The sequence below is a fragment of the Asterias rubens genome, chromosome 3 (assembly GCF_902459465.1).
Source record: "Asterias rubens chromosome 3, eAstRub1.3, whole genome shotgun sequence".
Classification (NCBI taxonomy): domain Eukaryota; kingdom Metazoa; phylum Echinodermata; class Asteroidea; order Forcipulatida; family Asteriidae; genus Asterias; species Asterias rubens.
In genome coordinates this window covers 19,882,176-19,895,143 of record NC_047064.1, presented here as the reverse complement: position 1 = coordinate 19,895,143, position 12,968 = coordinate 19,882,176, and the positions used below count along the sequence as shown (strand labels likewise).

Sequence of the window (12,968 nt, the reverse complement as noted above, 5' to 3'; positions counted from 1 at the left end):
CGGTTATGGAAACAAGTACATTGTACTACTTTGTATCCCGAAAAAATGAATAATTTTATAGGAAGCTGTGATATCGTATAATATTATGGATATTATCTGCTCCAGCTTTTCTGTATTATTATTATCTCAAAATCGCTGCCCCTTTTGAAATTTATACGTAACATTGCCTCTATTGTTTTGTTTTTTAGGTCAATTCCAATTCATGTAAATAGAACAAAAATTATCAAATGATCACTTGGGGATATTATCCAATCAACATCATTCCCAATATAAAAAAAAATTATATCATAAAAATAAAGACATGTTTAACTGAATCTGTTTCTTTATTTCTCAAGGGTTGTTTTTGATCTCCAATGAAAAATCAACAAACTATTTTAATAGGTACAGCTTCAACGGTAAAGTTAACCTCTGGTTTAGGAAACGTTTGATTGTTTTAATCATAATATAAATGTAGATGTATACAACATAACTAACATGTGAAAAGTTCATTTCAAAAGGTGCGGTTCGCGTTTTTGTGACATCGCCGAGAATCCGAAGCGGTTATGTCGAAGAAGAAACGATATTCCCTGCCAGGAAACGTCACCGACAGTAAAGCTTATCAGATCCAATGTTAGTGCATGAAAATTGATATCTTTTTACATTTCAGATGCTTGATTTTGAGACCTCAGAATCTAATTTTGAGGTCTCGAATTTAAATTCGTGGAAAATTACTTCTTTCTCGAAAAATACGTTACATCAGAGGGAGCCGTTTCTAACAATGTTACTATCAACAGCTCTCCATTGATTGTTATCAATTTCATTTTTATGGTAACATTTATTTTTGAGCTTTAATTTGAATGTTTTTACAAACTATATTATACTTTCCCTTTAAAGTATTATCTATTGTAGGCAGTGGACACTATCGGTAATTTTCAAAATAATTGTTAGCACAAATCCTATACTTATTTTTGTTAATACACTATCTATGGATAAACATGTCAGCAGAATCTGTCAATCGACATACTATTACTTAAGAACTGTTAATACCATTCGAAAAACCTTATCACATAAAACTGCTGCTACTATCATTCATTCTTTGGTCACTTCTCGCCTTGACAATGGTAATTCCCTATTATACGGAGTTACCGAACACCAGCTCCACAAACTACAACTTTTACAAAATGCTGCTGCTCGTGTTTTAACAAAATTTAAAAAACATGATCATATTTAACCTATATTGCAGGAACTTCACTGGCTACCCATTCGACAACGAATTCAATTCAAAATTCTACTTATTGCATTTAAATTTCAGTTTGGCTTGACTCCGTCTTATATTGCAAATCTCCTTGTACCTTATGCCCCCTCTCGCACTCTTCGTTCTTCTGCTTAGTCCCTTTTAACTATTTCTAGAACTTCCTCATCATAATATGGCGATCGTGCCTTTTCCGCTTGTGCTCCTAAACTTTGGAACGCTTTACCTAATAACATCAGGCGCTGTAGTTCTCTTCCATTGTTTAAAAACTGGCTTAAAACTCATTTATTTAAATCCTCTTACACTTAGCTCGTTACATGTCTTGACAGTAGATTATTCATTGTATAATTTTGTATTATGTTCTACATTTCTTTTTTGTTGTATATGTATTGTTTTTTGTTCTGTGCCTCAGAATAGGGTCTTGTACACTAGATAGATGGCGCATTATAAATGCATTATTATTATTAATGAGTAGGCCTAGTGGGAAGCTGTTGATAGTATAAAACATAATGAGAAACGGCTCCCTCTGAAGTGACGTAGTTTTCTAGAAAAAAAATCATTTTCCATTATTATCTCGCACGTTCGACTACCAATATTGAGCTAAATTTGAGTCAAATTTTCACAGGTTTGTTATTTTATGCATTATGTTCAGTAACACCAAGTGAGACTCGACTGGTCTTTGACAATTACCAATAGTGTTCAGTGTCATTAACGACTTACAGCTTGCATTCATACACTATTAATAATGGTCAGGGCGAGCAACAATGACCAGCTGACTGATCATACAACATTGCTATTATCGTACGACCTCGAGCTTCTCGAGTGTTGCGCCGCATTTAACTAATGGGTTTCAAATAGATTTCAACCCCAAGTCAACAATACTTATGATTTGAATATTGATTGATAATTTTGTGTGTAGTTATTAATACATTTTCCATAAAGAATATTACCGTGCTTCTGGTGGGTTGTGATATGTACTGACCATGAAGGTATTCCTACCTTTATGTATCTGACTAATAATTATGTGTCATGTCAAAATAATGGTTTAAAAAAAAAAAAAAAAAAAAGTCATACACCAAGGTGTTTCTGGTTTTCAATGATGTGTGCATGCGCATCCTATTTTCTGACCCTTCGATCGAATTACTCACAACCAATGCAACACATGTTTTATCAAATCTTATAGCACAAAGATTGGCAATAATTTATATTCATTGCTCCTAATGTCACTCCGCTTAACGGAGATGTGGCTTCAACATTTCGCGCCTCATCATAGCAGCCAGAAAGGCTTGCACCAAAATTGCAATAGCGGCTGCAATTAATTATGGCTGCAAGATCTGACCTTTCTTTTGTTGATAAACAAACCGCCTTGATTGGCATGGACGGCCGAAACACTCAATCGTATGAATTGAAATTAGTACTGTCAATTTACTATCATAGTTTCATACCCTTTTTTCTATATTTTTGAATCTGATGTTGTCCAGATTCTTTAGATGGATTTGCCAGTTTGTGCCATGGAAAATGTGCACAATATTTAATTAATCCCTTTCAATTCTAACTGTAGTTTACCCTTTCATTAAATAAGTTTAGCTACTTTATGTTAAAGTTTGTAACTTTGTGTTTCTTTCCCACAAAATATTATTTTGATTATTTGATATGCATTATTAATACCATTTGTTTAACATTGTCTCGCCTTTTGTATTAGTTTTTGTAAGCGGTTGGAACAATAAGTTTGTTGTGTTTAAGCAACGTAGCTATAGAGGGCGGTATAAGAAAACTAGTGTTAAGTCTGGTCCCACAGAGACGTACATGTGATACGTCAACGAGGTGTCTTTGGGATACCAGACTTGAACAAAATGGCGGAGTCCGTGAATCCAGAATCAACGCAGAAAACAACATTTGGGTTTAAAAAAAGAGGCCGTCTAGCTCAGTCTAGGAAAAGGAAGACGAGTGACAGTGATGAAGGTAAAGTAAGCTCGAGAATCTGATATTTTGGAGGCAACATTTTTTTAAGTTGTAGTGGTGGTAGAGGACAGCAATTTATCATAACTTTTTAATGCGCAACTAACTCACCCTTTTTTGTAAATTGTATGTGTACAAAAAAGTAATGTGTATTCCTTCACTGAAGAAGAGCGTGTTAGGAGTGGATGGAAAAAAGTCACCGGCTTTTAAATTAATGAAGAATCTCGCAGAACTTTCGATGTGATTATTATTTCGTGTTGGAAGCTCCGTTGGAAAAGTTTCCGTATGGCGCCACCACTTTTTCATTCGATATGAAATAATATAGTATCTAATTTACCTCAATTAGATATCCCTTTTTCTAAAAATGAGTGAAAAAGTGGTGGCGCCATACGGAAAGTTATCCGCTCCGTTTATTTTGTAGGGGATGAAATTATCTTCACGTGATTTAATCTACTAGGGGGAGCCTACTATATTTTTTTACTTTTATTTTAAAATGTTTATTAAAAACAAAAAGCAAATGTTGAGTTTACGACAGAACCTGCACATACCTAGTCTTAGCCCACCCCTTTTTTTGAACATCATGGCTCTCTTTTCTAAATAGGCCCGTTGTAATGGAGACTGTATGATGATAAAGAATGATGACAAATGATACTGAACATATTTAATGATTTGTTATTGTTACTAACATTTGAATTCTTGAAGGTAGTGGTGAAGATAATGCCAGTGCGGTGGTGAGAAAGGAGAGACGATCTGAACTGCTGAGTAACCCACTCAAACAAAAGGTAAATGAGACTGAGACTAGAGGAATTCTTGCCTTGTCCAATGCGGGAACTCACTACCAGTGAAACTCACTGATGTGGAACTCAGATGATGTGGAATTCAGTGAAACTCACTGATGAAGGAACTCGGTGAAACTCACTGATGTGGAACTCAGATGATGTGGAATTCAGTGAAACTCACTTATGTGGAACTCAGATGATGTGGAATTCAGTGAAACTCACTGATGTGGAACTTGGTGAAACTCACTGATGTGGAACTCGGTGAAACTCAGTGAAACTCACTGATGTGGACCTCACAACCTGATAGCTGCAGAAATGCAAACTCACTTGAAATATTCAATAAATTGGTGAAAACTCGCTTGTATTGTCGACTGTGATTTTATTTGTTTTGAACCATCTTTGATTTTGATTTGATCTGTGTTGGGGACATCCAAGCGCTTTGCATGCTATGAAAAGGGCACTCTATTAATGCCATTTTTTTTTATATATATTATAAGTGACCAACAACTGAGTAACCCACTCCAATGAAAGGTATTCCTTAAATGAATTCATAAATCAACTGTTGTTGAATTTGACCCATTTTTTTGCAAGTTGTTTATTAATGAATTTTTCATTTACCCCGTCTGTCTGCCTTTCTTCTTCTTTTTCTTTTAGACCAAAAAACTTCAAGAGCGACAGAAAGTTGACTACGATAGCGGAAGTGACAACGAGAAATCAACGGAGAAGGACTTCAGGGTTTCATATCAATCAACCAGATCAGCAGTATGAGTATAACATTTTGTCATAGCCGATTCAATTGCAACAGGCCTGGGCCCAATTTCTTAGAGCTGCTAAGCACACAAATTTGCTAAGCGTGATATTTCTTCCTTGATAAAAACAGGACTACCAACCAAATTTCCATGTGGTACTCAGGATAAGCAAACAGCAGCTGACTACCAGTAACAAGCAATATGCAACGAATAGAAATTTGGTTGGTATTCCTGTTTTTTATTAAAGAAATGTTTTTTGTGCTAAGCAAATTTTTGTGCTTAGCAGCTCTATGAAATTGGGCCCTGGTGTGACAAGGAGGCCACAGAGGCCATGATATCCATTGCCAGAGTCTTGGCCTTGGTGCCCCTTCTTGTGGCTCTGAGCATGCGTGCACGCTCTGAGCTCTGGCAAGGACTGTAAAAAGGACCATCCAAAAGTTTCCGTCCAGCTTTCTCCAGGAGACGATCAGAGCATTCTGATCGAAACGTCGAGTTGAAACCAATGGTTCTTTTCAGAACCACCCCAACTCATTAGAGATAGTCATTACATGGTGTTACCGCAAACCTTTCTATATCGTATTTCCACCATGCAAAGTTTCAAATCCTACAAAAGTTTCCTGTTGAAGTGCCCTTTTCAAAATGAGAATGGCCTTGCCCCCTCAAAGATGAACTCCAGGCCTGTTGAAACATCCCATATTCCATCCTTACCGTTGTCCTGAATGATAAATTAGTAACGGTATGTTATCATTGAAAGAAATGTGTTTTTTCTTGCCATGCATTATGCTTCATATCTTAGGCCGAGTAAAAAAGGAAACATGTTTAGCGTCTGGGTTTCTCAAAAAAGGGAAGGAGGAGGGGCTTTTTATTTTTTATTTCAAGATGGTCGCCATTCTTTTTAAAATGTCAAATATCCGTTGTTTTTTCTACTGCTTAAACACACAATACATAAATGAAACATTTTGGTCAAGACATTCAGACAAGACATTTAGATTGTTTTAGCTGAGATCGTTTAAAATAACCCTTTTTTTCATAAAATAAAATTAAAAAAATAATAAAAAATAAAAATTAAAAATGTGCATGAAAAAATAAAAATAAAAATAAAAAAAGGAAGCGGGTGGGGCGCTAAACATGTTTTCTTTTTTACTCGCCCTAAAGATGAAAAGAGATTGGAAACAGGCTTGGAATTTATGAAGGCCATGTCATCTGCTGTTTCCCTGGTCTTGGCCATGGTGCCTTTTCAAAAACTATAAGTGCCCTTTGCAAACTGAAATTGGCCTTGCCCTCTCAAAGATGAAATTCCAAGCCTGGCTGGAAATATCCAGCTTATTGTGGAGTTGTTTGATCAAAAGACAGTTCTGTTTAAAGATTGTTTGTGAATGATATCGTGTTTACTTTGTATTATTTGTAGAAACCAGAAGGTCCAGATGACAGGGGAGCTACAGCGACTGTTAACATCGATACCGATAACGCTCTAGATGCTCAGGCAATCTTTGAAAAGAGAAAAGAAATAAACAAGGTGAGACCCTTTGATTTGAGAGTCAAGTCTTAAAATCATAGGGGTGTGTCGAGGCGGGATAAGAGCACAGAGGCCGCTGATTTCACAAAGAGCTAAGATTGACCTTAAAGACACTGGACACTATTGGTTATTGTCAAAGACCAGTCTTCTCACTTGGTGTATTTCAACATATGCACAAAATAAAAAACCTGTGAAAATTTGAGCTCAATCGGTCATTAAAGTTGGGAGATAATAATGAAAGAAAAAACACCCTTGTCACACAGAGTTGTACGCTTTCAGATGATTGATTTCGAGACCTCAAATTCTAAATCTGAGGTCTCGATGACAATTACTTCTTTCTCGAAAACTACATTACTTCAGAGGGAGCCGCTTCTCACAATGTTTTATACTTTTAACCTCTCCCTATTACTCGTTACCAAGTAAGGTTTTGTGCTAATAATTATTTTGAGTAATTACCAATAGTGTCCACTGCCTTTAACTGCAAATAAATCGTTGTTGCTAAAGTAAAGTGTGATGTCACAATACAAATCACAATGGTAATACTGAAAATTTGTCTTGCGATGAATTTTATTGCTTTGTGAAATCGCCCCCTGGATTCGAGCTCTTTTGTTTCTGATCAGCAGAGTGGTGGTTTCAGTCCTGGCCAGGACACTTTTGTCCTTAGGCAAGACACTTCACCATGATTGCTTTTTCCTTCGGATGGGACTGAAAGCAAGTGGCCCCGTGTGTTGTGTAATGCGCGTAAAAGAACACGGTGCACTTACCGAAAAAAGAGAAGGGGTTCGTCCTGGTGTTCCTGGTTTGATTTGCTGCATATTGCGCCACATCATCTGGTAAATCGTTACATATGGTGCTATGCAAAAGGAGTACGTCTCATACTTCAAACAAAGCCCCACAATGCCTTGCAGGTTAATCCCGAATGTTGAAGCGCCTTGAGCGTCACTGGGTGACGGATAGGGCTATAAAAGAAGCCACTTTTTTAGTCAAGGGACAGAAAGTGAGATGAGCTTCATTGTCTTCACATTTTATTTCAGGATCTTAAAGATAAAGAGGATGACAAGATCTACAGAGGCATCAACAATTATCATACTTACATTGAGAAGAGAGACACAGCTCAAGGAAATGCATCTAGCGGTCATGTCAGGTAATCTTAATTTAAAGACACTGGACACTAATGGTAATTGTCAAAGACCAGTCTTCTCTCTTTGTGCATCCCAACGTATGCATAAAATAATACCTGTGAAAATTTGAGCTCATTTGGTCATCGAAGTTGCGAGATAATAATGAAAGAAAAAAGCACCCTTGTCACACGAAGTTGTGTGCTTTTAGATGGTTGATTTCGTGACCTCAAACTCTAAATCTGAGGTCTCGAAATCAAATTCGTGGAAAATTACTGCTTTCTCGACAACTATGTCACTTCAGAGGGAGCTGTTTCTCACAATGTTTTATGCTGTCAACCTCTCCCCATTACTCGTCCCCAAGTAAGGTTTTAGGCTAATAATTATTTTGAGTAATGACCAGTAGTGTCCACTGCCTTTAAGGGTTTCTATACGTTTTGTAGATCACGTTTTTTGCCATGACATGAATCTCTACCCACTGTGAATTAAGATGCTCAGTTGGTTGAGCCCCATAAAATCGGAGGGCGTTGGTTCAAATCCGGCTCTATTCAATTGTCTTTGTTCAACCCAGATCATTTAATAGATAATTCTTTACAACACGTCGTCACTAATGTAAAAACCTCAAGTCATTAATTTTGCTGTTAGATCTATCCATTAGTAAACAGTGTAATCCTCATTTAAATTTCTTATTCCCTTTCAACAGGAAGGGTCCCATGAGAGCTCCAGCTAATCTAAGGGCCACAACGAGATGGGACTACGCCCCAGATATCTGTAAAGACTACAAAGAAACGGGGTTCTGTGGGTTTGGAGACAGCTGCAAGTTTATGCACGACCGATCAGACTACAAGTTTGGATGGCAGCTGGAAAGAGAATGGGAAGGTGGCAAATTCAACCAAGATGAAGGTTTGTTGTTTCTGGCTAGTCCTTTTATACTGTTTTAAGTCTGTTAAAAAAACTCATTTGTTTGAAGCTGCTTATTTGTAATCTGCTTACTTGTAATCTTTCACTCATTTAAATTTGATTGTTCTTTTTATGAGCTTGGAGGCTTTTGCATTAGGCGCTTTACAAATGTCTGTATTATTATTATTGTTATTTTAAGAAGCGTGGGGAGAAGAAGCTGTCAATCTTGAATACAACGCCCCAATAAAATAAAGAGGATTGGTGTCACAAGATATTTTCATTTGGGGTGAGGGAGGGAGGATGGGGAGGGGCTTGTTCGCTCTGGTTAATCCACTGGTGAGGGTTGTACCTAGACAAATTTTAGTGGTGGGCTTCAAATCAAATGTTTTTGAAGTCCACGAAGGGCGAGCAGATCAACAAAATATTCTTGTTTAATAATGGGGCCATTATTGCTGAAGTGCAAGCTTCAGACATGATGCTAGGTTTCCGAACTGTTCGAGTTATAGGGCCATGCAATCAGTTGAATGGCCTTTTGACTGTGTTCTTTCTCTAGACATTTGACACTCCTTATCAGTAGCTGTGTCACAGATCAATATACAATTGTTTGCACGCTGTGACGGGGTCCATGGCGTTTTGTACACTCGAGGGGGAAAAAGGCACCCGAGGCGAAGCCAAGTAGGCCATTTCCCCTCGAGGGTGTACAAAACCCATGGAACCCAGTCACAGCGTGCAACGATAGTTTTGTTATACCTTTGTATAATTGTTATTCCTCTTCTCGAGGTTCTTTCGTCATCTTGGAACATTATTACGACGGACTATTCATTGTTTAATAAGCAGACGAACAAGAAACAATTCCCTCGAACCCCCGGTTGTTTCGTACACAGGGCTGGAAATCGACCAATGGTGGGATCGATCAAGGTGATGTACGCCGGTGTACATCACTTTGCATGTTACCCGGCCCGTCGAGCCATGTAACATGCGTTTTTGATGCGCGTCACATGATTGGTTCTCGACCAATCAAACTTCACAGTTTGTACAGAGGTATAACAATGCACAGCGGACAATATTTTGAAAAAATCTGGGGGAAATCTGTGCTGGGGTACACATTGTATTTTGCTCCGAGTGCTGAGCAAAAATTGTGAGTTCTGGGCAGGCCCGCCCAGCACCACCCACCGGGGCCCAGATTCATAGAGCTGCTAAGCACAAAAATTTGCTAAGCATGACATTTTTAGCCTTGATAAAAACAGGATTACCAACCCAATTTCCACGTGATTTTCAGGATAAGCAAACAACATCTGAATACCAGTAACAAGCAATATGCAACAATACACAAATTGGTTGTTAATCCTGTTTTTATCAAGGCTAAAAAGAAATTTCATGCTAAGCAAATTTTCGTGCTTAGCAGCTCTATGAAATTGGGCCCGGGCTACGACACTGACACTTATGACCAGAAATTTTCTTGTTTTATTTGATTGTTGCAGATATGAGCAAGTATGAAATCCACAGTGATGATGACGATGCGCTCCCTTTTAAATGTTTCATCTGCAGGAAGTCATTTGAGAATCCAGTAGTTACAAAGTAAACATCTTGTTACTTTTCTTTTCTAATTTTATTTTGAACAAAGTAATATTTTCTGTATGATATCGTTTCTTGGGATTTAGAAACATTGTTAAGTTTTTAAATTTGTTAAGTCTGTGAGAAATAAAACAATTCAAGTGGGCATAAGTTATTTTATTTTTTGTTAACACCTTTTAGATAAATATGAAGTTATGCTAAAAGTAAGCTTGGGCGATATTGATTTATTTTATTCACGATACATCGCCGACAATATATCGCGATATTCGATATAATCGCGATTAATTAAATTTGACATCATCAGTCTTCAAACTCCAAGTGAAAGTTGTAGAAGAGACAGTCATAGCATAAGAGAGGTGTTCTAATGACCTATTTGTCTGGTTTTACTCCAAACCTATGGGGTGCCAGATGTCTCAGCTAGCAAATACATCGCGATATTTAATCGATATCGCGATTTATCGCGATTATCACGATATATCGCGATATATCGATATTTCGATTAAAACCAAATCCATCCGATATCAAAATCGTTTCCAAATTAATATCGCGATATTCGATAATATCGTTACAGAATTGGTAAGAAAACAAATCGTGGAGATCATAGCTTTACATCAAACTTACACGGTCTAATGATGATGATAATTGAAAAAAATCTGACTGAAATTTCATATTAGATGAGAAATAAATAATCTAATTTCGCATTTTGAGTTTATCAACTTAATATTATGATAATGTTGATGTGTGAGGTATACAGTACTTTTATGTCATGTTTGCTACGGAAGTAATTTTCCACAAATTTGATTTCAAGACCTCAGAATTTGATTTTGAGGTCCTGAAATCAAGCATCTGAAAGCACACAACTTTGTGTGACAAGGAAGTTTTTTCTTTCATTATTATCTCGCAACAACAACGACCAATTGAGTTCAAATTTTCACAGGTTTTTTGTTCATGCATATTGTGAGATACACCAAGTGAGAAGACTGGTCTTTGACAATTACCACTAGTGTCCAGTGTCCTTAAAGCCTAGGCTAAACCTTTTGTATGTTTCCACAAGGGCCTAATACCATGCCTGTGAATACCCTCCTCTAACTTTGCTGTAACTTATTGAATGATTTACTCTCCCAACCTTGACAGATGCAAACATTACTTCTGTGAGAAGTGCGCCCTAAAGCACTACAAGAAGAGCAAGAGATGTTTTGTGTGTAGTCAACAAACAAACGGACTCTTCAATGTTGCAAGAGGTAATGTCCTATTGATTTTATTTTATTTTATTTTATTTTATTTTATTTTATTTTATTTTATTTTATTTTATTTTATTTTATTTTATTTTATTTTATTTTATTTTATTTTATTTTATTTTATTTTATTTTATTTATTTTATTTAGTTTTAGATTTAGATTTAGATTCAGACGTTGAGACCAATTCAGAACTGACTCCGCGGCAGTACAGTTAATTACGATCCTGTAAGCTAAAGTAGTAGTCCAGTCTATTTTCTATACCATCCGCCCTGGTAATAGTCAAACAGCAGGACAGTTCTTTTCAGAACTGAGAAGTCTCCCGAACCTTTGATTATCTACTCCGCGGCAATATAGCAAGACAGTTCTCTAAGAACAAACTCACCTTGCAAGTTGATACACACATGGTGTAACCGCAAACCAAATATATATTGATACCTCACCATGCAATGCCTCAAATTCTATATGCATAAGAATAGTTGTAATATTTTAGTTGTTTATTCAGTGACAAGTTTTGAAATATTTGTTTTGTGTTTTGACCTCAGATCTGATTGCAAAGATGGAGAAGATTAAGAATAAAGGAAATGCCAGCCCGGACGAAGAAGCTCCTTCAGACTCCGATGACGAGGGATGAACTTAATGACTTAAAGATTTCTCATCGATCAAGGATTCAGGGACGAGAAATTTCAGACTTTTATCTGAATTTAAACTTTTCAAGTCGGCCTGGTCAAGAGAAGCAGCCATTACTTTTTTTCCACATATTTATAAAGAAATCTTGCTTTTTTATCTGCTTCTTTTATGCTGAGGATGCCATTTCTAAAAGATCCTGGATCCTGGTGTCTACGAGACTAGGGATTAAAAGATAGTAGAACAAAAACCATCAATTCAAAATTTGTTTTAAAGGCAGTGGACACTATTGGTAATAACTCAAAATAATTATTAGCATAAAACCTTTCTTGGTGACGAGTTATGGGGAGAGGTTGGTGGTATAAAACATTGTGAGAAACGGCTCCCTCTGAAGTGCCATAGTTTTGGAGAAAGGAGTAATTTTCCAAGAATTTGATTTAAAAACCTCAAGTTTAGAACTTGAGGTCTCGAAATCAACCATCTAACAAACACAACTTCGTGTGACATGGGTGTTTTCTTCTTTCATTATTATCTCACAACTTTGATGACCAATTGAGCTCAAATTTTCACAGGTTTGTTATTTTATGCATATGTTGAGATACACCAACTGTGACGGCTAGTCTTTGACAGTTACCAATAGTGTCCACTGCCTTTAACATTTTGATCCTAGTTTCCGACTGTTACGTCTGCAATTATTAACGACTTCTCAAGGTGGCCTGGTGAAGAAAAGCAGCCGTTACTTTTTCCACATTTGAAGAAGTCATGCTTTTTTTTTATTTGCTTATCTTATGCTGAGAATACCATTCCTAAAAAGCTACTTGGAGTCTATAATTCTAGGGGTTTACCAACGATGTAGAAATGCCATCAATTCAAAATTGCAATTACTCTCACATTGATACTTGATACTTGATGATGTAACCCCTTTACAGCTGGTAAAAGCTAAACTGGGATGATCTGCTGTGCATGACGCCGTGACCAGTGGTGCAATAAAAGTGTAGGACAAGACAAAATGAACATGAACTGCTTCAAGTTTACACTCCATCACGGAATCTTCGATCAAGTTCCATGCTTCTCCTCATTGAACCCAAATCTCGACACTCATGGGGTGACGGGTCTTTTTCTTCAGCCGCGCCACGCATCTGGAACTCTCTACCACTTAATCTTCGATCTTGTGTTTGTACCGCAAAATTCAAGTCTCTTCTCAAAACTTATCTTATGTCACAGGTTTTCAATGACTAATTTTGTTGTTTCTGTTTTTCTTTGTGTTGTTTTTTTTTTT

The 12,968-nt window shown here is 36.9% G+C and overlaps 1 protein-coding gene across 1 annotated transcript; it reads left to right on the top strand.

The window, feature by feature from the left end:
- The first annotated feature begins 3,057 nt into the window (after positions 1-3,057).
- LOC117288306 (E3 ubiquitin-protein ligase RNF113A-like) lies at positions 3,058-12,020 on the top strand. The gene is made up of 9 exons (XM_033769114.1): positions 3,058-3,193; positions 3,893-3,972; positions 4,624-4,731; positions 6,127-6,234; positions 7,269-7,378; positions 8,056-8,255; positions 9,734-9,830; positions 10,962-11,068; positions 11,608-12,020. The coding sequence occupies exons 1-9, from the start codon at positions 3,085-3,087 to the stop codon at positions 11,694-11,696; spliced, it is 1,008 nt and encodes a 335-aa protein (XP_033625005.1). The 5' UTR covers positions 3,058-3,084; the 3' UTR covers positions 11,697-12,020.
- Positions 12,021-12,968: the final 948 nt, after the last annotated feature.

Bases quoted from the DNA above. Each gene is read 5' to 3' on its own strand.
- LOC117288306 (XM_033769114.1), top strand. From the start codon at position 3,085: ATGGCGGAGTCCGTGAATCCAGAATCAACGCAGAAAACAACATTTGGG. The intron at 3,194-3,892 runs GTAAAGTAAGCT...GAATTCTTGAAG, and splicing joins GACGAGTGACAGTGATGAAG to GTAGTGGTGAAGATAATGCC. The intron at 8,256-9,733 runs GTTTGTTGTTTC...TGATTGTTGCAG, and splicing joins CAAATTCAACCAAGATGAAG to ATATGAGCAAGTATGAAATC.